Source organism: Pogoniulus pusillus, chromosome 10 (genome assembly GCF_015220805.1).
Source record: "Pogoniulus pusillus isolate bPogPus1 chromosome 10, bPogPus1.pri, whole genome shotgun sequence".
Lineage (NCBI taxonomy): Eukaryota > Metazoa > Chordata > Aves > Piciformes > Lybiidae > Pogoniulus > Pogoniulus pusillus.
The window spans coordinates 10,669,928-10,696,557 of record NC_087273.1 but is presented as its reverse complement, the minus strand read 5'-3'; the positions used below and the strand labels follow the sequence as shown (position 1 = coordinate 10,696,557).

The window sequence follows — 26,630 nt, the reverse complement described above, 5'->3', positions numbered from 1 at the left end:
AGAAGTGACAGCACTGGCTTTGGAACATGGAAGAAGATTGAGCTGCCCAAATGCAAATGCTTATATTTGATCTCAGTCAACAACAGAAACAACTACATAGTTTTAAGGCACAAACAGACATGAATTAAGTGAATTAAGGTAAGCTATTTTTCTATATGATCTGCTAAAGGAAGTTAGAGGACTCTATATAGCTGTCTACAATCTAAACCTCAAAAATCTGGGCAAGATGACAGACTGTGCAAGTGATGAGATGTTGAGGGGCTGGAGTGTGTCCAGAGAAGGGCAATGAAGCTGGTGAAGGGCCTGGAACACAAACCCTATGAGGAGAGGCTGAGGGAACTGGGGGTGTTTAGCCTGGAGAAGAGGAGGCTCAGGGGTGATCTTATTACTATCTACAACTACCTGAAGGGACATTGTAGCCAGGTGGGGGTTGGCCTCTTCTCCCAGACAACCAGCAATAGAACAAGGGGACACAGTCTCAAGTTGTGCCGGGGAAAGTCTAGGCTGGATGTTAGGAGGAAGTTCTTCCCAGAGAGAGTGATTGGCATTGGAATGGGCTGCCCAGGGAGGTGGTGGAGGCACCGTCCCTGGAGGTGTTCAAGAAAAGCCTGGATGAGGCACTTGGTGCCATAGTCTAAGTTGACTGTCTAGGGCTGGGTGCTAGGTTGGACTGGCTGATCTTGGAGGTCGCTTCCAACCTGGCTGGTTCTATGATTCTAAGTTTATTCTTTTTGTCTAAATCCCCTCCATTATGAGACTACCGTTTGACACAAAGAGGACAGCTCTTGTTGTCCAACTTCAATATTCCAATGCCAAAAGACTGCATATTCAAGCTTGCCTTGCCCCATCTCACTGTACACTAATGCAACGCCTAAGTGCTAACAAAATAAAATGAGGGAAAAAAGATTTATCATCCCCCCCTTCCAATAATGAGTATTGTTAATTGGAAGCTCTTCTTTTTTTTGGCAATTAGAAAAGAGTAATTACAAGTGTAGAAAAAGATTAGGCTGACATGAAGAAAGTGAAGCAATACCCATCCTGACTTCAATTCAAAATGCCTCTTCTGAAAAGCACACAAAGGACAGGGAGTCAAGAGCAGATCACACAGCTAATTATTTGGAAAAAATAATTTCATAGTGTTCTAATTTTTCATCTGGAAAATGTGATCAACTACTCAAGGAAATACAGAAAGTGCCTGCATTGGGGAAATGGAGGAAAAAGTGCCAAGGAAAAAGTGCCAACTTACTGCCCAGACCACCAGCACTGGGCTCACTGTCAACATGCATCACATAATATTTAATTTCTTCCCTATTATCAGCTGCTTTTCCCTTGGAAAAAAAAACCTCTATATAGTTATAAAAATTTCACAAAGAGTAATTGTAAGAAAGAAAGATATTAAATTAGAAGACCATCAGCCAGGACAATCATGGTCTATTAAGATAAACTTACTCTGTAGCTATATAGATAGATTTCCTCTGTGTCCATTTAAATGAATTACTTGCACCGTGCAGCCTCTTAGCCTTCTAAAAGGCACAAGGAAAATAAAATATAATATTGTCACAGCATAATGGTCCCTCCTGTCTGACAGACATTAGGAGAGGAAAAACGTTGCTGAAAAAATGGATGTTGAGATGACAGCACCAAGCTTATTTTCAAAGTGGGAGAGAATTAAGACTATGAAAATGTTCTCTTCCGTTATTTCTATTATACCAGAGAAAGATAAAGTGAATAAATATGAAGATGGATGGTTATTGGTGATGCAGTGACAGCCACTCACTCTGTTACAATGAAGAACTATGTTCCATCAGTCCTGATTTTATATGGTGACAGGCAAATCTATAACAATCAGGGACTCCAAAAATCTTAAGTTCAGCTTCAAGATGTTTGGTTCTTTCCCCCTCTCTTTTTTTTTTTTTAATTGAAGAAGGTGTAGTGAAATGAACAAACTTCTTCTGACGTTGAATAAAACAAACTACTTCTTAGTTTCACTGGATTCAAGCTGAAAAACTATGTCCAAAGATTTTCAGAAGGGCTCTTCACACTTGTGTCCCTGACATTACAGATACTCATGCTGAAGTACCACTACTTTTCCTGATCTTTAGAGGTGCAAAAGACACTCATTCTGGAGGGTTTGCTTTTGACTTGGCCTCTTCTGAGGTCAATACATAATACCTGTAAAAAAATCACCACTTAAGCTGATGAGAGCAATTTTCTTAAGTGCTCATCTCCAATTAACAAACTCTGAAGAAGTGGCCAGTCTAGGCTAACGTCCAAACATTAACCACTCTGTCTGCTTTGCAAATCTCATTTAGATTTCTGAAGGAGAAGTTCCCTTGAAAAAACTTACATGCAATTAGGGCCTCCCTCTCTGCGGATAGCCAAAGGTGAGTGCTTGGACACAGCCCTGAACAGGAGGAGCTGGACCAGATGACACCCAGAGGTGCTTTCCAGCATCAGTCATTCTGTGGTCCACAATGTAACCACTACCCTATAGTTGTGCCCATCTACAGAGGATCACTCTTGTGATGATGGCTCTCTAATTTAACTGTTACAAAGAACAAACAGTACAGATAGAGCTTTCAACTTGTTGCCTAATTTGTACCAGAACTCTAGGGGCTTAATGAATTAGTCCTAAAGCAAATCTAGCTTCTCTTTGGACTCATTAGAGAAAAGTCCTTTGTCTCAGAGGACCCAAGGTAACTGCTGCCTTCTGGAGTCAGGCAGAGAGTCACAAGTGATTATTTCTGCTGCCAGCTCTGCATTAACTCTCCGCTTTCTGAACTCAATGCTATACAGAGGAACAGACAGAACCACTCCTAGCAGTTCTCTGGATGTTGGGAGCTTTCCAAGGTGTTCCAGGTTACCTTGCATGTAAAAACATTCACCTCACTCTCAGCAAACCCACAGTTCTACCAAATGTGAATGTACACAGAAAAATACTAAATGGGAGACACATCAAATTAAAATGCAAAAAGCACTACACCTGAATCCATACTGATGGTAATTAAAATGGAAGCTTAATGTGTTAATCCTGAGTACTGAAGTTACACACAATCTATATTTAGCAACCTGCTTTCACATTTGTGCAGACCCCAGTGCAACTCTCCTGTTTAATAGGATGTCATTTCTGCACAAATATACTTTGCAATAAAGGATTTTCAACTCGCCCAAATTGATTTTATTTCAGTCCTTCCACATGCCATTGTGCCACAGAGAATAACTCCTTTGATATTAATGGTAATGAAGATGCATTGCATCTGACAGTCCTAACAATCTGTTTAATAGAACATTTTAACTTTAAGTAGATGAAGAATCAGAAGGGAACACTTTTTCAGATTCCACTGTTTCAGAACACAGCTCTGTGTAAATGAAATTATCCTACTTAAAAGTTATTTTCACTTTGGTATTATTTCTATTTAATTTGACAGGCTTATTTTGGGAAGATGACATTCTGATACACTGCAAGTTATTCTCCCCAAACAATACAGCTTATTCTTTTATATATGCTTTAATTAAATTTGTCTCAAACAGCCTCCGTTTCCAGTAAGTAATTCTGGCAATTAATCACCCTAACTTATCCTGAAGTGACAATGCTAAGGTGTCACTCACAAAGAGACAGAACACAAAACATACTGTTTCAAACTGCTGCTGCACACCATAGCAAGACATTTATTCAGGTGTTACTATTTATGGATTGTTACCAGAAACTGCTGCTTCTGCAGAACAGTGGGAGTTCTGCCAGTGATGTGGGTCAGACCTTTGAGTTTGCATTAAGGAGATTCTCAAAGCTTGCTTTCCAACCCAAGTCAAATGCTGCCATCATGTTCTACACAGAAACACCATTTGTTGAGTCTCACCCTCACTCCAGTTCTCTCCTGTGCAAGTTGTGTGCACAAGGAAAACACCTATTTATGCAGGAGGTGCAACCTAGTTCTAATTGCATGTATAGAGAATGCTTTGGAAAAGAGTGTGTGCTGCAATTTTAAAGTAAATTAAAAGTGTAACTGCAAGTTCAACCCTTTCACTTAAGAAGCAGTATATGCACGATTAGTGCAGCTTGACAAATACATTAACAGTGATAAAACAACTCCTGGTTAGAAATGAAACAAAAAAGACCATCAAAAGCATGCAGTGCTGTCAACGCCTTTCCTTTTCCTAGTTCCTCTCACTGCCATAAAAGTTTTTGCTAAAAATAGAGGAGAAAGTTTTGCTAAAACAGAGCAACAAGCAGCACCTTACAGTTTTTTCACTTCTTGGCCACGTACAATTGTTCAAGGTGACCTCTGACTACCCCCTTCACAAACTGAAATCCACGTATATAGCAAGGAATAACCTCATGATGTTACTTCTGCTGACTGTGATGGTTTGGGAGTTACCTCCCCCCCCTTATGAAATCAGCCAGACTAGACTCAGCCATCTGGAAGTTAAGGAATGAAGCTTTACAGCTTAGCACAACACACAAGCAGATATTTACAATATTTACAGCAATATACCAGTTAAAAGTAATACAGAAACACAATACCCCTCCCAAAAACCACAGTCCTCAGGAGGGGTTCCCAACCACCCTTCCACCTTTTTTCCACTCCTCTACCTTATCCCAGAGTTTGCCTTACATAGAAGGTGAACTGGGAGGATTGGCAAGGGGGGGGGGGGGGGGGGTTAGAAGCAGAATTAGTTGGACTACATGGGGAGAAAAAAAACACATGGCGACTGCAACAGACACACACACACACTGACCATCTCCCACTGCCTATGGGGGGAGATGTATTCTTGTTTTTATACATCTTAGCAAGCCTATGAGCGAAGTAGACATCACCACTGTTATCCTTTCACAGCCCATTTCACCACTGTTTTCCTTTCACAGCCCATCATCTAATTTCTCTCTAAAATATTCCAATTTGCCTCAAACTAGCACGCTGACCCATAATCACCACCTCACTTGAACGGCACAGAGTGAAAAGTTACCTTCAGAAATGTACAAGTTAAAATGTAAAAACCATCACATGACAGTACAAGCATTTAAGACCAATATTAACACAAACCTTGCTTGCAAGGAAGAGCCACGAGAGAGTATTCAAAGGTGAAACTTTGCAACCAACTACTGACATCTGAAACCTATCTCAAACAGCAACTAATCCAGCCAGTTCTTCAAAGTTACTTTGGCTCTCCACATTTGCCTCCTGCTTGTGAGACTAGCAACATGCATGTTACATATCAACAGCTCTTGGGTCCAGCCTTGAAGTCCTGTGCTGTTTTCAAATGCCACTGAAGCATGTGCTTAGACGGAAGCTATCACCAGACCAGAGAGTTAAACACCATATTTATGTTTAGAATTGGGTATGTTGGGAGGGTTGTGGTGTGTGTGAAAACATTACCACTCTTACCTCCTTTTCTTTATCAGTTACTTAGCAACTAGCTATTTTTAATTTCCTTTTGGGAGGCTATTTTCCATATATAGTAAGGGGAAGGGAATTCAGAGGTGCCCACCAACCTGTTTATAGAACTTAGCTCAGCAGGGACTTGCACATTGCTTGAGAGGGAACAAGTCATAGTAATCAGCGAGCTGTGTGATCAATTCATTTCTAACACAGGTCCAAGTGACACTGCATGGATTCTTCTCCAGCCTGGAGGCTAAAGGAACTGCTACACCTGAAATCAGTGACTGCTCAAGGCCAGACAGACTGGTTTCTGTCTCAAAGCCCAGACACTCTGCATTGGCACCTACAAGGCTGCATTCCCCAAAATCCAACTAATAACTATGCACTTTAAGATAAAAAACTGGCACTGTGATGCAATAACCATTAGTTTGTGCACATACTTTACCTGCACGTCGTTGGTGTTCATTCTTGTTCCCTCCTTCCCGACGAAGATGTCATCTATGTCAACCAGAATGTACCTATCCAAGGAGAGCCTGAGCTTCTTGCCAGACAGGAAAGAGATGGCATCTATGAAAATCAGCTTGTGTAGCCAAAAATTCAAGTTATTGCCAAAAAGAACTCGTTGAATCCCATCGTGGAGCCCCAGGTCATGAATTACCGTGGCATAGAGAGCACTTAGAGCAGCAGGTGGTGAAATGTTTTCTGGTGCCTTTACTTTTGCAAATATCACTGGTTGATAAGCTGTATGATTAATCTGGAAAACTGCCCAGTCATTTCCAAGCAAGGGACCTTTCTCAAGCTTAGAAGATTTAGTCACATGAAGCAGTGGGGAATGAGGATTAATGCAACAGTCCTTAATACCCAGATTGCTGTGGACATGGAAAGGAAAGCCCTTCAACTGAAAGCTCTGCAAGCTGTTCTCAGTGCCTTTGTGAAATCCAATAACACCTACACCATATTCTATACAGTACTTATCTAGAAGGCCTCTGTTCCAGGAGTCCATATTCACATACTTTAGAATATTTTCATATACTATGAGAGCATATTTGCCTTTATTCTTCTCTGTAAGCACCGGGAGGTCACCTTTTCCAGGTGCAATCTCAATGTGAAACTGAAATCTGCTAGACTCTAAAATGGTTATTATATCTTGACCTAATGTTGAGTACTGACTTTCCACAAACACCAGCACTACGAGATCAGTCCTCAGGGGATCAATAGGCTTCATGGTCTTCATCTCCATCAGCTTGTATGGCAACAGTTGAGGATCACCACATTCTGCTTCTGAAGAGATTTCAGGAAGTTCATTTTCCTGTTTGTAGCCATTATACAAGTAGTATGCAGAAATAACTATGCTCACCATACAAAAAGTGGCCAGCAAAATAACTGTTCTTTGAAAATGTCTGTGAAGTTTCATGATAAAACTCATGTTGTTTACTTGCCTTAGATTGTTCTCAACAGCAGCATTAAAAACCAACACAGATTCTCAACAATTTGTTCCAGTCCTCTGAAATATTTATGTCACCATTGCAGCACACACATCTATCTTCCACAGGGCTTTACAGAAGGTACAGTCTAGAAAAGAACAAAGTCAGAAATTTAATTGAGGCATCACACCTGTGAAGTACCACCACACTTAAACTAATGGTGACCACCACACTTAAACTAATGGTGAGCAAAGCAATCACTGCAAGACATTTAGAAACAAACAGCTCAAAGCTTTGATAGTTTCTTTGTGAAATTTTGCATTAGTAGTGTTATTTCTTCCTGCTACCATTACCTGCCAAATGCACTCTATTGTCTCAATCTTCTTACCCCAGAGGATCAGGTAAAAGAGGGTTCACACCTCTGTGGTAGCAAGTAACTCACTAGGTTGTCAGAGTATTTTTTACCCAATGAAAAACGTTAACTCTGAGTTAACTGCTGATAAACATTGAAGAAAATTTATAGTCTTCTTCCCTCCTCCACTAGGAAGCTGAGGGGACATCAGTCTAGATGACTAAAGATATTCTGCCTTAGATTATTTTTTGAAGAACCAAGAAGTTGTTAATAGAACTTGCACATTTCAGTTGTTGCATACAGACTTACTGATAGACTCTATGCTACATGTATTACAGGAGTATTTTTAAAACAAAGCTACACTTTTCCCTGCAACATTAGAAGTAAAGTAACAGCATTTTACTGGTAGGTGTACTCTTTTGCAGAACGTTGGAAGCACTTTGTAGTTCTTTGTATTGAAAGAACAGTCAGTGTATTTCTCCTCTCTGTTCTGGGTGGACTTACCCTATGAGGAGAGGCTGAGGGAGCTGGGGGTGTTTAGCCTGGAGGAGGCTCAGGGGTGACATCATTGCTGTCTACAACTACCTGAAGGGAGGCTGTAGCCAGGAGAGGGTTGGTCTCTTCTGCCAGGCAACCAGCAACAGAACAAGGGGACACAGTCTCAAGTTGTGCTGGAGGAGGTATAGGCTGGATGTTAGGAAGAAGTTTTTCCCATAGAGAGTGACTGGCATTGGAATGGGCTGCCCAGGGAGGTGGTGGAGTCACCTTCCCTGGAGGTGTTCAAGAAAAGCCTGGCTGAGGCACTTAGTGCCATGGTCTAGTTGACTGGATAGGGCTGGGTGCTAGGTTGGAGTGGATGATCTTGGAGGTCTCTTCCAAGCTGGTTGATCCTATGATTCCATACACTTAGCTTTCAAGCTCACCAGCATCTGCGCAAGGACTTGCATATAACTTTTAGCCAGGAGACTTGCCTTTCACCCAGGCACAGGAGTTCATTAGTGTTAGTCAAAAACAACATAATCCCAGTTTCTGTTTCTAGAAGCAGACATCAAAAAAGAAGTTAAAGAATTCCTAAAGACCTAATGACAATCTGGAAGTTTTAAGTATCCAGATGTCAAATCCTCCTCACACTACCTTCATGAATATGTTTAGATAGCAACAAAGAAGAGATATTTAATATAGTAAGCAGGAGCTCTGTCCTGAATGAGTAAAATCATAGAGATGTTTCCAGAGAGCTGATTTTTCATTACATGCACAAAGGACTCTCTTAATTTTGCATTTCCAGCTCAGCTGCTTGAATGCCAAGAAACTCCTAATTTTAGGGGCTAAAATTAATACTGCATTTTTTAGAAAATCTGTGCATACATCTACTTATCTTCAATAACTACAGACCTGGCTGGCTTACCTCACAGAGTACTCAAGCTTGCTTTATACAAGGGCTGTGAGCCTGCAAAGTAGAACTTACGCTGGCTAAAGTACAATGGATCACCTCTCTGAATGACAGTCAGCTGCCATAGAATCAATAAGAATGCCCACCTGCTTCTTTTAGCCCCAAGCTCCTCTAACATGGCCCCTAAACACCCCTGTTCTAATGACAAACCCAACTGAAGTCCTATTGAGAGGAAGTTCCCAGCAGCATGATTTACACATTTCTTCCTTTACTAGCTTGTGCTTCCAACAGTCACCTGAACCCTCTCTGGAGCAAGAAAAATTTACAGTGACCTACGTTCACGGCAAAAAAAGGCCAGTTTAGACAGAGTTGTTTGAATGAGAAAGTACAGAAGGGTTGCAATCTAAAAGCTGCTAAAGCAAGCAGCAGGAACACTTGAAACATTTGCAGCAATGATGCAGTTCCTAATGCTGTTCCATGGAGCAGAGAAGCAGGAGCCACTCCAGAAAGGCCTATTTTCTTCAAGAAAATCTCTGTTATATTATCCTTAGCTCCTAATTGCAGGTACCTCCTGGGGCTACAGAGTACAGCTGTAAGGAGTGGATGGAAATGCCAAGGCAATGTGAGCTTTGACACTGAGGAATGAGGAATTCTCCAAGACCCAGCAGGATTCAGCCAGACTTGGCATCCACTCAGTGTGAAGACAGAAAGGAAGGGGAATGGAACAGAGTAAGGCACAAGCTTTAAATGCCTGCTCTCCTGAATCAGCTTGATGTGTATGTAATTTCCACTTAAGTACTGTTTTGCGTGATGAGCGTTCAAAAGAAAGGAAGAAAGAAAGAAAAAAACAACAGAAAAAGAAAAACAAAGACAAAACCCAAAGAGAACATGCATTTAATAACATCAAAATAGTTTCAAAGCCTTGACAAGGTACGATTTTAATCTGACCAATAGTCCACGATAGATACTTCACTGGTGTCTCACAGCACCATGCTAAACTAAGTCACTATGCAGCAGACTCAACAGTGGTATAGAGATCTTCAGGCTGTACCACCTACGACACACCATGGGACCTATCAAGACTATTAGTTCAGTGACCTTCATCACAACTTCAAATGTGGCTTCAGGAAAAATGGTCCCTGCCTTGTATTACTTCAAACAGCAGAACCAGGCTAAGGGTAGAATTCAAAGAGTATCAACAGTGGGCGAGTTACTAGAAGCAGCATTTCAGAACAGGGTAGTACTGATGGAGTCTTACTTCCATGACAAAAGAATGCAAGATTTTACAAAAGAATGAAGAAGTCGTGGTGGCTTGAACTGTAACACTAAAAAAAAAGTGTAAAAAACCCCCAGATGGTGTAGAAACAATTCAGAAGAGTTGCAGCTGGCTAGCATTGTTTCAGGGAAAGCCCATGAAAAAGACCTGCAGCTAACACAAGCAGTCTCAGCCTGCTGATTTCAATGGAGTTCCATGAGCAGGATATAGTCCCACCTACATTCAAAGCACTTGAAAATGGGTGTCAGACATTATATGAATCCAATGTTCCATAAAAGTAATGCTGAAATAAGTTTTACCTAGCAAATAATTTGTATGGTAGTTTTCTACCAAACAAAGCAACAAAGCTGCCTCATTGTTTTTTTTTAATCTAGAACTTTCTTAGTTTAGACAAATCAGCCTTTGATGTCCTACAGAGTTGTGCCTTTTCATGCCATCACCTGAACATTCAGACCAGAACCTTTCCCTGTGCTATCCCAAGTATGAGATATGAAAATGCCTCATTAACATGAAAATTAGAATCTCTGAAAAGTTAGATTTTTGGTTTTAATTTGTGGATTCACTACAGAGAAGATCTTTTAAGAGAAAGCTGAGTCATGGAAGTATGTTTTGCATTTTATTTTGAGCAGTCAGGCTCAATATCAGTCTTATCAACCCTAAAAGTGACTGCTGCAGCCCAGTTTACAGTAAAATCTTATGGGTACAGGAAAAAAAATACCACTATTAATTGGAATATTTACAACTGTAAGCAGCACTGCTGGGTACTCACACTTACAGGTGTTTTCAGACAGCTGGCATTAAATAGATGCATTAGAATCAAGATCTTCAACTGTAGGTTTGGAGGTTTTGTTTGGTTTTTGGTGGTTGTTTTTTTTTTGAGGGGGAAGGTTGTTGTAATTTGTTATGTTTGGGTTTTTTTCATTACAGGCTTTTAAAAAATTCACTAAGGAGGTTAGTGCTGATGAGAGAACAAATACTGTGATGAACTCAAAAGAGTCCAACTGCACCACAAGGAGCCTGGTGAGCTCCTACTATTTGCAGCTTTCTTTAGTTTGTTATTCCTTTGCTAAGCATAAACAACCAGATTCTTGGCTTCTATAAATCATTTCAGCACAATAACCCTAATGGAAATACAGGAGATGAGACTGGCTCGGGACTGAGCCTATTAATGCAGTAAGCAAACGTAAAGAACATGAAATTGTAAGTCTTGATTTTTATGTTTTCTAGCAGCAAAATGTATATAATCAATACCACAGAAGCCTCCCCAGAAGTCTTTGCAGTCAGCCTGGAGCCCAGTCCCTGGGCTCAGACTCCTGAGCAGCTGCCGGCAGCCTCTGCTCTGTCATGGCAACCCCACAAGCATGGTGCCCTCCTTGGCATACTTTCTGAACCAAGACTTTGATGGTGCACACAGCTCCTTTCCATGGGCCTTGTGTGACTGGCTTTCCCATGCAGCAGAAACATGCTATCCTCTGCACCCAGTATCGGGAAAAAAAGGGTGATTCTGAGCATTCAATTTCATAATTAGCACTCATGTTTCATACAAGTAAAAAAGAGAAATCTCTCCAGTGGTGTCTGAGGTTCACATTATCATACACTAATGGATAGATGCTTGAATAGGAAATCAGATACTCAACATAAAGAGACATAAAACTGCACACAAAAAAAATTATGAAGGTTCTATCAGGAATATCAATTAAAATTCTAGAAACTACAAGAAGAAACATCCACCTTGAAATCAAGTGTGTTACAAACTATCAAGATTAAAATAATGGGCTGAGCTAAAATACCACAAGCAATGAGAAATTGTTCTCAAATCCCATCTTCCAAAGCACAGTTGAAGAAAAAGGCAACTGTGATTCAGTCCTACCTCAGGCCTGTGCAAGGGCAACTGTTTACTGTGCCCCTTTATTAGAAACAGTTGTGTCATACTTACACAGAGACAGAAACAATATTGTTAAAGGGTAACAAAATCCCTTTCCATCAAGAACTGGAGCTAGCTCAGGACTGATTAGTCAACTGTGAGGTCTCTTCCAACCCTGATGATACTGTGATACTCTGATCACTATTATTCAGATACATTAGATTTGTCTGGTCATACGGACCTGGATATTGTTAAATACCTTTTTTGTCTTCTAATAATGCCCATCATTATATTCTGGTTCTGTTCTTACCAATCTGGCTGCTATCACAGCGCCAGCACCACAGTCCTGATACATTAAATGAAGGAGGAGTTTTAAATGAAGGATAGACAAAAACAAGACATATTGTACAATATGTTAATATGGGCTCTTAAATGCTATTTAATTGCTCTGAACATAAAGAGCTGCTTTGGTTAGTCACTCTGAAATACAACCTTAAAGGAAGTACTCCAAAGTCATTACATTAGTGTCACCAAAATGTCAATCTCTAGACATAGAAATGACACGGTAGGAAACAGCAAAATGCCTTTGAAAGCAACCAACTCTGGGATGGACAGAAGTGCTCTGATTTTTAAATCAGTTCTGAAAATATGAAACTGGTCTCCAAACACTTAGCTTTGACTTACAGCATTGCTTTACTGACTGAAGTATGCAAGCCATGGTAACTCAGATGAGCAAAGCCAGGCTGAGAATGAGAGCTTACTACTGCTATTAAGAAGGTATTTTCAGCTTGATATGTGATACGAGACATGAACTGTCAAAGGAAGCCACCAAGACCCTTTAGTATCACATAACAAACCCTGTGATGTGTGAATACAGAAGAGATGTCATTCTCTCATATATATGTTAAAAAAAAACAAACCACCAAACGGAAGGGCTGAAGCAGAAGAGAAAACCTGATAAGCAGCCAAGCTTTTTCTCAAGCACTTGGGGCAAGCAGTTTTCAGTTTCTGCTGTACCTGTGTCTACACTGCTTCATGCTGCATTACTAAGAGAACCTTACAGGCAAGGAATTCATGCATCAGGATTTGTCATTGGAAGTATTTATGAAGACTAAATATACTTTATTTATGAAGATCAAATACTTTGAAAGAAGGCTTGGAAGACTTTAACAGAGTACAGAAATTCGGTTTGCCTTCACATAACACTTTCTACATTTCACACATTTTTTCTGAGACAAATCCAATGATTTTTCAGCACAGGTGGAAGCATCACTATCTAAAGGCTGAACGTTCTGCCCAAGATCTTTAAGATAAATATAAACACATTATCATGTCCCTGCCCATACTATCACTTCTCCCTCTTTCCTTTCACAACTGCCAGGCAGACGCCAAGTGTAAAGGCAGAGTTCATCATCGGTCCTGAGAGATTCAAGCGGTGTTGATGACAGCGAAACTCCATTTCTTCCACTTTTCATTTGATTAAGAATCAAAAACCACACATCAAAATCTGCAGCAATTCTCTACTAGTCATGGATTACATAATGCAAAAGTTTTCTGCCCATTCCTGAAGGCTGCCGGTGACAGACGATATGAGCAGTAAAACGCACTAATACCTGCAAGCGGTTTTGGAGAGCCAAGTAGCTCTGAACACCTGAAGTTATTAATAATTACCGCTCTACAATGACTACTTTTGCTCCCCAACACAGCAATCGACCCACGTCCGCAAACACTAGAGGGCAACAACGTCGCACAGAAGAGCTCCGGGAGGAGACGAGCCAAGTGCTGAGGGCTTGGTGCGGGTACCACAGCAGCAGCGAGATGCTAAGTGAGCCGGTACAGAAGCAAAACAAAATAAACCTCGAAGAAACACAAAACAGACCCCTAAATGCCGCCCCCGCCACGCAACGGGACATTCGGGACGCGCTCGTGTGCTAGAACTGGAGCTCCGGCAGCGCAGCCGCCCCGCATACGGCACCGGGCAGCCGCGCTCCCGGGCTCGACCGGGTGGTGCCCGCGGCGGCTCGAATCCCCCGGAGCTGTTCGGACGGCGCCTTGCCGGCAGCAAACAACTTTGCGGGAGGCAAAGCGAGGCACACGACGGGACAAGCGGCGGGAGGCAGAGCGCACCGCCCGTCCCACCGAGTTGGGAGACTTGGACGCTTCCCCTGGCCCGGGGACACCGCGCAGAGCAGCCCCCGCCCCGCCCGTTACCTCCAGGCGCGCTCCGCCGACATGCCACTGGCACGGGGCCCGCCTGAGGGCGAGCGCCCGCTGCAGCTCCTCTCCTGCCTAGCGGTGCTTCCTCCGGGGAAGAGACGGCTGCACCCAGCGGGCGCGGCACCGCCCCAGCCGCGGCCGGCCGGCCCGCCCGCGGGGAGGTGCGGAGCGGTGCGGAGCCGAGCGGCGGGGCTGCCCGCCCCGGGGTGCGAGCACCGCCCGCCTCGCCCCGCCTCGCCTTACCGGAGGAGGGGCACCGGGGCGGGGGCTCCGCCGCGCCGCCTCCCCGCCGCGGGCCGGGCTCGGCAGTGCCGCTGCCTGCACGGGCAGGGGCCGGGCCCGCGAGCGTCTGTCGCCCCCCGCCCGCCGCGCGGCAGCTCTGGCAGAGCGGCGGCAGACCCCCGAGTGTCGCTGCTGCGGGGGCTTCCCCGCGCTCCAGATACGCGGTTCTTGCGGCTTTGCTGCTCCGAACCTCCTGCTACAGTGGTGCCGAAGGGAAGTTCAGCTCCAATCTACCTCTGTCGGTGTGGGCTCGTTCCCCGTCACGCTGTTCTGCTTTAATAATTACAAACAGAACGCACAACGGCAGGGACTCCCTAAGGTCAATTCTATTTCCCCAAGGCAATTCGGGGTTAAAAATGTGAAAGAACGCCGACCGACGTGTTTGCAGCCTGGCTGCTCTCCCGTAGTGAATACTCTAACCCCGTTTTACCCACCCTGGCCCCTCTGTATCCTGCAAGCGCGCCGCACATCTCCAGCTCCGGAGATGGGACTCTTCCATTAGCGGGGATTAGGGAGCCACGATTCCCTCTCTCAAGTGCATTAGCTGACTTCTTGCCTTCACAGATGGGAAATGAAATTAATACATTTTACAAGCGCCCTCTTGATCTAGCTAATTTACTCCACAATTGCATGGTGATTGTTAGCTCACCTAATGGCTGAGAGTTCAATAGAGTAGATTAACTCCATTGCTGGTGGTTGTCTGTCCAAATCCTTCTTCCTATGACTCAATCAAGATAGAGAATTAAAAAAAACAAAAGTCATCTAAGCCTTCCTTTTCCAAATATCAGCAGAATTTAGAGCTTTTAAATTGGGAATATTATTGCCTGCTTCTCCCTCCCTTTTGTTCTCATGACACACTCTAAAGAAACACCCCACATTTTAATGGCTTCTGAACTAAAGAGCAGTGCAAGGCCCCAGCCCCCATGAGCTAGACTTCCAGTAGGACTCGTTGAGGGCTTACTCTGCATGAGGGTATCAACCCAAGCAATAGAGAGTCCATCTGAAGTCCTGCTGCCCTCTCAGTACTCTGCACAAAGGGATTTTCTCCCAAATCAAATTTCTTGACTGCATGAATATCCTGATGTAGTCTTGTTTTGAGGCCTCTCTGTTATGAAGGATTTTTCCTACAATACACTACGAAGCAGTGGGTGGAAGACGGCCAAAAGTGACTGAAATTCTTGGATGTGAGTTCAAACTCACAAATGTGCACAGTTTCCCTTTCACCATTCTTTCTGAGTCACTGGCCCTAGTTTCAGTTACCACTGGCCAGCATGGATAGAAGTGGCACTTGTCCTCACTCGAATGGTCACAGAGATGTGCTAGACATCTCACAGCTGAGGGCCTCTGCAGTGCCAGTCAACAGCTGTAGAACCAAGCAGTTCTGAGAGGAATATTAACAGCTTTGCTCTTTCTTGGTGCTGCTTTTCAGTTCCTTGCTCTTGAGCTGTCACTGCAGGGTGAACTGGGAGTGATGTCTTAGCCATATATCTTCAGACACTGCTGAGGGTGCTTCTGGCCCATTACCTCACAAAACAAGCTGTAGTAATGTGATGTTGCATACTCATAATGCTACCACCAATGGCATCATTGTAGCTGTCTACATCATCTGAGGTCACATCCAATATGCACCGCCCGAAAACTGAAGAGGTAAATGAGTACTCAGTCCAGACAAGAAACAAGGTGGGAGGGAAAGTGGTAGGCTACCAAACTGCACACAAAACACAAGCACTGTCAGGCAACTGCTAATCTGCACAGTGAGCTGAGGCCCCACGACTGCTGCTGCTGCTACGCAAGGCAGGGACTGATCCCTAGTTCCCAGACATACCTATGGACTTGTGTCCACATTTTCAGTAAAGTGCAAACATTGAAGCAAACTGTCCTCGGTTCTGTGCCTGGAATGTTTGCCAATGGAACTGTCTACCTCATTTCAAATTGTTGCCCCAAGCCAAATATATACCCAGGGGGAGGATTCAAGACTCTAGGATGTCAACCAGCACTACAGATCATAGAATGGTTGGAGGTCGTCTTGCCCAACACCCCTGCTCATTCAGAGTCACTCACAGCAGGCTGCCCAGGACTGTGTCCAGTTGACTTTCAACTACCTCCAAGGATAGAATTAACTAAACCTGGGAAAAATATAATGCTTGTACACACCAGCCTTAACTATCCTACTGAAATGTGTAACTCGGGCATGGAAATGCCAGTCAGTATCTGGCACTGGATTCTTACTTTGAATATCTGTCCTGCTTCTGATAAATTGGTTATTTTCAAGCTAATTACCTTGAAAATTGTACCTTAATGAGTTCCTATCTGTATAAATAGCATTGTGGTCTGACAGCACTGCTGACTACTTACACCCTTATACATACCCAGAGCTGTGTGTGCACACTTACACACAAGCTGGTCATTCAGATTATGCTCTTTTTCTGGGAATACTGCAGTGAAAGCAGTCGAAAAATTGTGTTTAAGAACTTCCAGCACCAATTCCATCTCAGTTCAGCTTGGCTTTCTAGTCATCTCCTCTCTGGAGCATGTTTAAAGACAGGCTCAAAAAAGAGGCAGCCTACCTCCCCTGGTGATAGCCAAAGCTTTCTACCTTTCTTACTGCTGGTCTCTACACATGGATGCTCACTTTCTCCTTCACATTTTTGTTGAAATTCAAGTCTTCACACAGTGCTTCCTCCTTTTGCATAGTCAGCAAGCTCTCTATCTGTCTCAGATGAACTGAACCTTGTCTTGGCTTGCAGTCCTACCTCTTTCAGCCTATTATTGCAAGAAGCAGTTCTAACCTTTGCTTGGTTCTTAGCCTGCAAATGATTTCTTGATCCTTTGAAGTCCTGGTGAAGTCTGTCTAAAACACAGGTGTTTTTATCCTGGTGGTTGTTATTACAACTCCCACCACCATTTGCATCTGCAAGATAGGCAGATGGATAACCTTGCCATCATTCCATAAGCCAAGGAAAGGTTATTGGTTGGAGAGCTACATGTAACAACAACCGTTTTCAGTTAAATATTTTATACATCTCTTAACCAAACACCAACTCTCATTGGCATTATTTTTGTTGACATCTTCTTTCAGGCAGCCATTATGTAGACCCAGGTATTTAAAAACAAGGAGCATCTAGGCAACTGCCTGTCACTAATCACTTCATTGTGACTTTTTAAGAGCCATTAAAAGTCCTGGTGGCCAAAAGGCAGAGTTACTGTAGAGCCACAATGCTTTTTGGATTAATCAGAACCTATATTTTTTAACAAAGCTAATAGAGCATTAACAATGCCTAATATGTTTTTCTTTTAAATACTATGCAAATATTAATGAATGAGTTCTCAAAGGGTATTTTTGTTGGGGATATTTATATTAGCACTACTGCCCACATCCCTGACATGGAATATGGCTCTGTGAGACAGCCAAAGATCAAGGCAGTGACTCAGTAAATGTTATTATCAGAAGTCAGAGGGCTCAGTGGAGACTGGGAGACCATCTAACACTATACTAAAAGAGACCTAGTTTGAAGCCAGTAAATGCTGTTCCATGTTAAAATGCAAAGATCTCATTTCTCCCCTTAGTTAAATTGAAAAAGCCTTTCTTTACAAGTTTCATCTATACAATGACAAGAAGAATGTGAAGTGTTTAAAGATTATTCTTTAGCAACAATATGGAAAACCAGCCAGGCTGTGCATTGTCTCTGAAAAGTCGCTAGCTTTCAGATGGAAAAGACATTTATTGTTTCCTTTCAGTAGTTTCTATCTATTTTTCAATACTTTATCCTAAAAATCCTACTCTCTGCATACATTGTAGTAATATCTTTCAAAGCAGTGGAAGGCAAGTGGCTAATTACATGCCGTGGGTGACGGCTGCTTGGCAGCAGAAAGGCATTTTTATCTCTAGGCTTAGCATAAACTATTGTTATAAATATGTTTTGTTCTATTTTAATCAAGCTATCAAGACAATTGTCATCTTTGTACAATGATCAAATGGCCAACTTTGGAATTCAAGATGCTCAAAAAATCATTAGTTATTTCTGTTCTAAGCTGCAAAGCCATCATTTGCTGTTCAAGTCACATGCCATGTGAAGTGCGAGACAGATTCCTTAATGAGGAGGACTGAGTATTTTCTGTCACAATTTACCAGGAAATTTTCTTATGAGAAGAGAGGAGAGGCTTTTCCTTTCCATTATATAAGGTTTGTAGGCTTCAAGTTAATAAATATATTAAAAAAAAAAAAAAAACAACCAGCATATATTCAGCATGTGAAAGCTCCTTAGTAATACTGAAATTGGTTACAGAAAAGTAATAATGGGATGGAAGAGTGTGATGGTTTGGGTGTTCCCTGCCCCCCCACACTTTAGAAATTACCCAGACTAGACTCAGCAGGCTCTGGAAATGTGAATGAAGCTTATATTTACAGCTAGCACAATATACAAGCAGGTATTTACAGTACGTACTGTTATATACAGAAATATACAAGGTAAAAGGTAATACAGAAACACAACTCCCCTCCCAGAAACCTGAGTCCCCAGGAGGGGCTCTCAACCACCCCTGCACCTTCCCCCTACCCCTCTCAACCTTATCCCAGTCCCAAAGAAGAACAGAGGTCTGGCCAGAGGTTAAGAAGCAAAGTGGGTTAGCCCAAAATGGAGGGTGAGGTTAGAGAGATGCAGTTCAGCCAGCAGCCCGAGTGAGAGTGATTATCTAACGGTTTTGTTTCTTGTTCCTATACATCTCAGCAAGGCTGTGAGCGAAGTAGACATCACCATTGTTTTCCTTTTGCAGCCTATAATCTAGTTCTTCTCACCAAAACATTCTAGCCTGCTTCAAACTAGCACAAAGAGGATTAAAAAGAAACCAAGTTGCTATAAGAACAATCAACACTCTAAAGCATCTTTGCCCTTTTAAAGAAAATAACATGTAATTAAAACTTCTGTTAAAAATTGATTTTAGGATGTGTAAGAAAGTGGGGTATCCTCTGAGCTAAGAGCTAATAAGAATTTGCATTATGACCCTCAATCAAACATTTTTTTCTCATCAATAACAGAGGAAAAAATCTAAACAAACAAAAGCCTTTTAATTTGAAAAAGAAAAAAAATAAATTACTGTACTCAGCTCTTCAGCCCAGCAATAATCCAAAAGCAGAATGGCATTTACTGGAAAATCATCATCATTTCATCTTCCTGTTCTCTCAGCTGAAGTAACTCTGGAGAACAAGGCTCATTTAGCTATTTATTTTTTTTAAAGAAGCATCCTTCAGCACTGCCTTCAACTTCCTCCTGCCCTTCCCTTTTTTCTAACAAAGAAATTCCTTCTGCCTTGTCTGCTCCTAGAGTATGCAGCACCTAAAGCACAGCCCAACTCCCCTGTGCCCTTGGAGGCACAAACAAAGAGTAATAAACAGAGAAGCTTGCAGAGGAATAGGAAGTTAATCAGAATGCAAGGTAAGGCACTGCAGGATCAATGCCATGAATGTCTGCTATAAACTGGGAGCTCATCAGTTGGAAATCACTGAGGTGAGAAAGGATGTGGGCACTAGTTGAAGTTAGAAAATGTCTGTCAGCTGCCAAAGTGATGTGTCTGGAAAATACCACAAGTGGTGCTTGCAGAGGAATGGAAGAGGTGGAAATATTGAAAGTGTTGATGCTGTTGCATAAGGCTGCAGTCCTCACCTGCAACGCTATTTAAAGCTGAGGGAAAGTGACTCAAAAGTGGAAGAGGTGGAGGGAGGAGCCATTACCCTGACCAGGGTAATAAGCAGCCTGTCGGGCAGCAGGCAAGGTGAAGGTTGAGAGGTGATGCAGGGAGAGAGATAAATATGCAGTGTTAGTTAATAGCTATTTGAGACAAAAGAGATTTTGGGCATCCCAATGCTGGGGTAAAAGCTGTGCATACAGGCTGGTAATTAGAAGAAGCTTTTAAATCATCAGAGTGAAGCTGACTCGTTCTGTGCACAGAGTAGCTACCCTCAAGATGGAGCTGGAGCCACTACAGGACATTATTCATTAGAGCACAAGATTGGATTTGATGACTTGAGAGGATATTATCGATCAGTGCCCCTATATTTTTTATTGTGCTGGGATCAACAACAACAAGAACACTGACAATGAATCCTCCTCATTGACATCTAAAGTTGCTATCAGCTGATACAGCTACGGGGTTTTGTTTGTCACATTGATTGTTTCACGCTGTCTGTAGGCAGTAGCAAAGAAGCATACCTGCATTCTATTCACATGAATATGAACATCACCTCCCAAGTCATCATTTTTTAATGAAGGCTTGTATTCTGGAACACAAGATGCTAGTCTCCAGGGAAATGTATCAAGTTGTCATCTGTCCCAAAAGTCAACAGATTAAAAAAAAAAAAAAGAAGGAAAAATTGTGATTCTTTTTTTTTTCTCTGCTAGAATTGATTTGAATATTTTATTTTTCTACTTATTAATATTTCAGTTCTCCCCAAACATGAAATGGATTCAAATATCAGATATGCTGGTAGAACTCTTATTTTTGTCATATATTATTTTGACGTAATGACAACGAATTATGCCAATAGGTTGCCCAGATGTAATCATGCACCATGCACAGAGATCTTAATTACCCTGTTCATCAAGTAGGGATATCCATGATGGCACATATTATCCAGGGTGTTATCCTATGTTGTAATGTGTGATGCCATAGGAATACCATATGGAAGGAGGACTTTTTAAAAGTGTATGAGCTAACATGAGTGCTTTATTCCACTCAGGAAACATAAGACAATTCTTGTCAAAGATCCAGAGAATGTAACCACATCATTGTCACCTTAAAGGTAAACAGTAACCCAGAAAGAGTGAAGATTAGAATGAAAAGCTGAAGTTTCCCATTGTTATTAGTGCCCCACTGCACTAGATACTGTGCGAATACATGAAAAAGCTGGCTGCTGTCACAAGGAGTTCAGTTCTGCCTTTCAGCTGGTGTTTTCCTAGAGAAGAAATTGTAGTAGGTTTAAGCTAGCAGCTGGTGGTCATATAACAGTAGAGAATTAGAATGCTTTATAATGCCATGGGTTTTCTGTGTGGTTTCCTGTGAATTTTACCAGGAACTGTGCTTAGAAAATGATGCTTCGGCATGCCCCCCAAATGTCAGACTTAGCACTTAATTTTGTTTACCCAGTGTGTGCCACCCTCCACCTTGTGCACCAAGACTTCTCCTAAGGCTGAACTCCACAGGGAGGGGCACAGAAGGAGCTGGAGATTGAAGCTGACTTACACAAAATCCAGATATGGGTCTCTGCTATTTGCCTGTGAAGTCTCTTGTGCATTTGAGATGATCTAAATGTCTTTAACAGTAAGGGATGCTTCTATCACTCTTCAGTTCAGCAGAGGGAGCACCACTGGTATCTGTCTCCTGACAACACTACGGTGATTCTGTAAAACTAGATTGTGTCTTTTAACACGATTTGTTGTCAGCTAGATCCTAGTGAAAGTCCTGATCCTGCAAACAAGTCAAACATACCTTTGACCTGATACTTAGGAGCAGTCTCTGTGCCAGTGAAGCCTGATCATCCCTGGGTGATGCCGGAGGCTTGGACAAGTAATTGAGAATGCAAATAATTCTATTATTGTAGTAAGGGAATTAATTATAGGTTGAGTCAGGGGGCAAAAGCCTCTTCCCATGGCTTACCCACCAAAGCAGTGGGGTGGAAAGGGCTGTAACTACGTGGGACATAGTTTGTTCCTTCCAGAAAACAAATGAATCACTATAGAATAAAGAACAAAATCAAGCAAAACTAACAGGCTACTTTCAGACCTTGTGTTTCCTGCAGCATTATTCTCCTACCACGGTGAAAGTCCTGATTAATTCTCGGAGTCTCTTCAAGAGGGACTCCAGGAGAGGCAGGCAGCCAAGGAGAGGCCCGGGCTGCGGCAGTGTGCCCGCAGGGAGCGTGTGTGCTTCTCCCTGCGCTGAGCAGGTTCGCTGCTGCTGTGAGCGGGGCAGAGCTCGGAGATGAACCGCATGTGCGGCGGCCACTCCGTGCTCTTACCGGTGAAGGCCACGAGCAAAGCAGCTAGAGCCTGCTCTCCCAGAACCTCTCTGCCTCTCTGAGGAATTGTTCCTTCCCTCTTTTACTCCTCTTCTACCAGCACGCTGTCCCCATGGCTTGAAGTTAAGATTTTCCTGGCCAAAGAGTCTGCAAATAGGTAACAGCCTTAGAATGCAGAGGGGAAATATCTTTCCCCCCATATCTTTCTTTTTCCTTCCTTTTCCTGCCTTCTCACTTTTCTTATTCCTTCCACATACACTTCTGTTCCCCAATTCTTCTCTTTCTTCTTCCCCCTTTCCTCTTTTCTTTCCCCAGAGATGTACATGTTTAAAACAAAACCATCCACATTATACAGAACTACAAAAATATTGATCTCAGCGAGGCTATTATTAGGTGAAAAAAGGACAACATTTACCCTATGGCAGCAGCACTCTAAGAAAACACAGAGAAGCACTGTCGACTTTTACAAGCCAATTTACACAAATGTAAATTGAGCATGTTCACCCCTGTTAAAACATCTAACCACCTCACTAGCAGTCCTTGGCTTCAGAGGCTATCAATGACATTGCACCAAGAGAAATATCTCCATGGAGGCTGACCTTCTTGACCTTCTCTTCCTCTCTCCTCCTTTTCTTTTACTCTCCATATAAATCAAATACAAAAGTTTTGTAATTTTAATGGCATCAGTATAAAATCCTCCAACTGAAGTGCAGCCTGCAGAGGCTGTAGGAATTAAGACGTAATTTTACAGTGCAAGGAACAGATTCATCAGGAGCACTGGAAAGGTTTGTAACTGTGCATCTCTAGGGTTGTGACATGATAGTCTTAGGGGGCAGTCAAGTGGTTGATTTACTGTGATATTGGAGGTTGATGACTGCTGTCTCTATTTACCTTTCTGTTCAATGGGTACTGGGGTAATCCCCCTAATCAGTCTGATGAGCTTTGATCTCAAAACACAGTAGTTTGCTGTGATCAGTGAGATGCTGAAAAAGCCTGAAGGTTTCCCAAATCTAACTATTCAATCTGTTCAACTCGCTCATGCCTCACATGAGTAATATGACAACATTTGCCCTATAAACTTTTCCTTCTGATCTAGTACACAACTAGGGTACTGGTACAGGGGCAGAATACCCAACTGGTTTAAAGATGGATCTATCTATTAAATGCCACAAGGCAAGTGAGAGAGCTGAGGAATACTGGGTTTAGAGTGAGCACCAGAGACAGGGGAAGAACTCAAGAGTTATGATTCTGACTGAGGAACTTTTGCCTCAGTGTGTTTTTGTGTCAGATATTTTTGACTCAGAGGCATTATCCCCTGCTAGGCCCTCCGGTTGGTAAAGGGCACTGGTTTTGAATGGTTTGCTAGAAAAAGTATTTTTACTCTTTGTTATGAAGGGGAAATTGATCAATGCAAGATGATATTTTTCCAAAATTAATATTGTTTATTAATTTTGGTATTCAGAACTCTCATCACCCCTGACCACTAATTTGAATAATAATGGGTTCTTTGCATGGTCCTGGAAACACAAACCCTATGAGGAGAGGCTGAGGGAGCTGGGGTTGTTTAGCCTGGAGAAGAGGAGGCTCAGGGGTGACCTCATTGCTGTCTACAACTACTTCAAGGGAGGTTGTAGCCAGGTGGGGGTTGGTCTCTTCTCCTAGACAACCAGCAACAGAACAAGGGGACACAGTCTCAAGTTGTGCTGGGGAAAGTCTAGGCTGGATGTTAGGAGGAAGTTCTTCCCAGAGAGAGTGATTTTCCATTGGAATGAGCTGCCCAAGGAGGTGGTGGAGGCACCGTCCCTGGAGGTGTTCAAGAAAAGCCTGGATGAGGCACCATGATATAGTTGACTGGCTAGGGCTGGGTGCTAGGTTGGCCTGGATGATCTTGGAGGTCTCTTCCAACCTGGTTGGTTCTATGATTCTATGATTCTATGACAAGTAATAACTATACCTAGAAACAACCAGCAAAGATATAAACATCAACTGAACTGGAAGAGAAGGTTCTTGTGGCCAATATGTCACTTGCGGTCAATATACCGCTTGCCCACTAGATGGACTCAGGGAGCTCCTTTCTGCTCCTTATGGCAGAAGGCAACTGTGACTTAAAAAGAGGCTTTAAATATTTACTCACAGAACATTATCTCCCGACTCATGGGGATAGCTACAGCTTCAGACAGTACCCAAGTGCTTTCAGGGAATTCTGTTACTGTCTTGTTGCCAAGGCTTCTGATTCTTCCCAGGCTTCTGGGTGCTGGGGAAGGGAGGCAGACAATTTTTGACCTGGTCCTCTGGATGATCTGTGTATATCCAGGACTTCCCGTCTTGGCAGGAGACTTTCAGGTGCAGGCAGATGTCTTGCCATGTGCAGTCTCAGTGGGATGTCATGCTGGCCATGCAGGCCAATCGCGTCGGGGCATTTAGAGCCTGACTCTGATAAACTTGAGGCAGTGGAGCTTCCAGGCAAACAATAAGGCAGTAAGGCCGTATACTGCCAGAAACAGAGAGCAAGTGCAGCAGGCAGTAGCAGGCACAAATACAGTGGCAGAGCACGTTGTGTTTACCTGTGTATCTCCTTTTATCAGTGTAGCTGAGAGTAATGGGCCTTTGGACACAGAATAGCCAATCAGAATGGCAATTTTCCAAGCCAGGCCATATTAGGTGAAGCTATAGTCTTGCTTTACCCAAATTTGGGAAAAGCATAGCCTTGCACAAGGCAGGCACAAGCTAAGCCTGTGCACCTTGTTTACCACAGGAAAAAAACAAGACAGGGCAAGCCAAAGTCCTTAGACTCCATGGCTCCAGGTTCTTTATCCTCTTTCCCCCAGTTGCTTCTCCCCAAAATAGAAGGATGGAGAGCTGAAAGACATGCCTGGGCAAGCCAGGACATGTATAAGCCCATTTTCGACCTATCAGGCCTACCATGACACTCTTCTAGACAATATTTGCCATCTGAAGCTTGTTCCCAAATGCAGATTGGTGAAGTGCATGTTTGGCTTGTAGAACAGGACCATTCTCCTTTCTTTATCTTACCACTCCACTATTTCTTCTCTTTGACATAAACCATGTACAAAGCACTCTCACCTTGTCTGTATACAGTACAAATGGAAGAAACAGGCGATGACCTATGGACACTTGACTGCACTCTAGAGTGTATCAGAAGAAGACCAAAGACTATTCTGGACAGGAAGATGTTCTTTTCAAAAATCCATCTTTGTAGACTTCTGGCACTTGGCCTTGTGCCTCCTGCAAATGTGTGTTAGCACGTGTGATGTCTGCTGTACCACGCAGAGTCCGTGTGCCTCTGAAGGAGAACTGAAGCAGGTTCCCCTCCAGAAGACTGCCGTAGATACAAGATACAGCTCCTGTTATATCACTTACAAATGATTCTGCTCTTATGTTCTATGACAGATGTCATTTTCCAGTTCCTGCCAGACGTTGATGATGTCATTTAAGGAAGAGGAATTAATCCTCTCCCTCTTTCCTCCCACCGTCATAGGTGTGCATTATCCTCTCTGCCTTGGTAGCCACTTCTGAGAGATGAATCTGTCGGTTTATACACAGAGTAAGAATTTAACTGCTGATGTTTGACATAAATCCCAGGGTCTGCATCTTGTGAGAAGTCACATGCACAGTTGTTGTATATATCTGATCATGTGATTATTCAGACTGGAATAGACCTCTAAGATCATCAAGTCCAGATGCTTTCTTTAAGAGAGAATCTGTACTTGAAAAAGCATGAACTGTTGATCTGTGTTCACTTGGTGTCAGAAAAGACCCAATAAGTGGTACTGAAGTCACTGGACAGGTATATTAGCTATTGCTCAAACCAACGAAGCAGTAAATCAAAACCAGACAAGCTAATTTTTCCCCTTCTCCTTTCATTTTCTTCAGCTTTCATTATGAAGTGATCAAATTCAAATTTAATTTGTCTCCTCCCACAGTATCCTGCCCTGTACCTATGTATATAATGAATAAAGCAGATTTTCAAGCTCCTTCTTCCAGAGGTAACGCAGTAACTGCGTGCAGGTGAGATGAGCCGCATCGCTGTTTTTAATCAATCACTCTTTACATAAAGCATGTGCAGAACTCTTCATCCTGAAACTTGCAGAGTAAGGAAGAATGTTCCCTATTTCTTAGATCTCAGACTGGCATATTAAAATACTTTTCAGTAATTTTGAAATTTCCATTCTTATTTTATATTGAGATTTAGGGTAGTATTACTATTACTGTGTGAATATACATATCTGTACAAGAAAGAGTCAGGCATTCTCTATCTATCTACAAGACACATATTTAAGTCAGGAATGGAGAAGCAAAGCAAATGAGAGATTTAGTGGTGGTCAAGGAATAAAGCAAAAGCCAGAAGAACAGCTGGAAATGGTGACTGCAATAAGGAAAGGTGTACTGGCTTGCAGCCCTTTGCACATGTTGCA

General features: G+C 42.6%; 1 protein-coding gene across 5 annotated transcripts in view; it reads right to left on the bottom strand.

Annotated features, from left to right (window-relative positions):
* The window catches only part of LOC135178711 (bifunctional heparan sulfate N-deacetylase/N-sulfotransferase 3), a 382,468-nt gene that overhangs the window by 60,258 nt on the left and 295,580 nt on the right, over positions 1-26,630 (bottom strand). For 4 of the 5 annotated variants that reach the window (XM_064149865.1, XM_064149862.1, XM_064149864.1 and 1 more), the window contains exon 4: positions 5,824-6,950. In XM_064149865.1, the coding sequence (XP_064005935.1) occupies positions 5,824-6,804 (981 nt within the window). In that variant the 5' untranslated portion in view covers positions 6,805-6,950. Of the gene's footprint in view, positions 1-5,823; positions 6,951-13,895; positions 14,088-26,630 lie in introns of those variants that run through there. The other variant, XM_064149863.1, reaches the window with a different exon arrangement.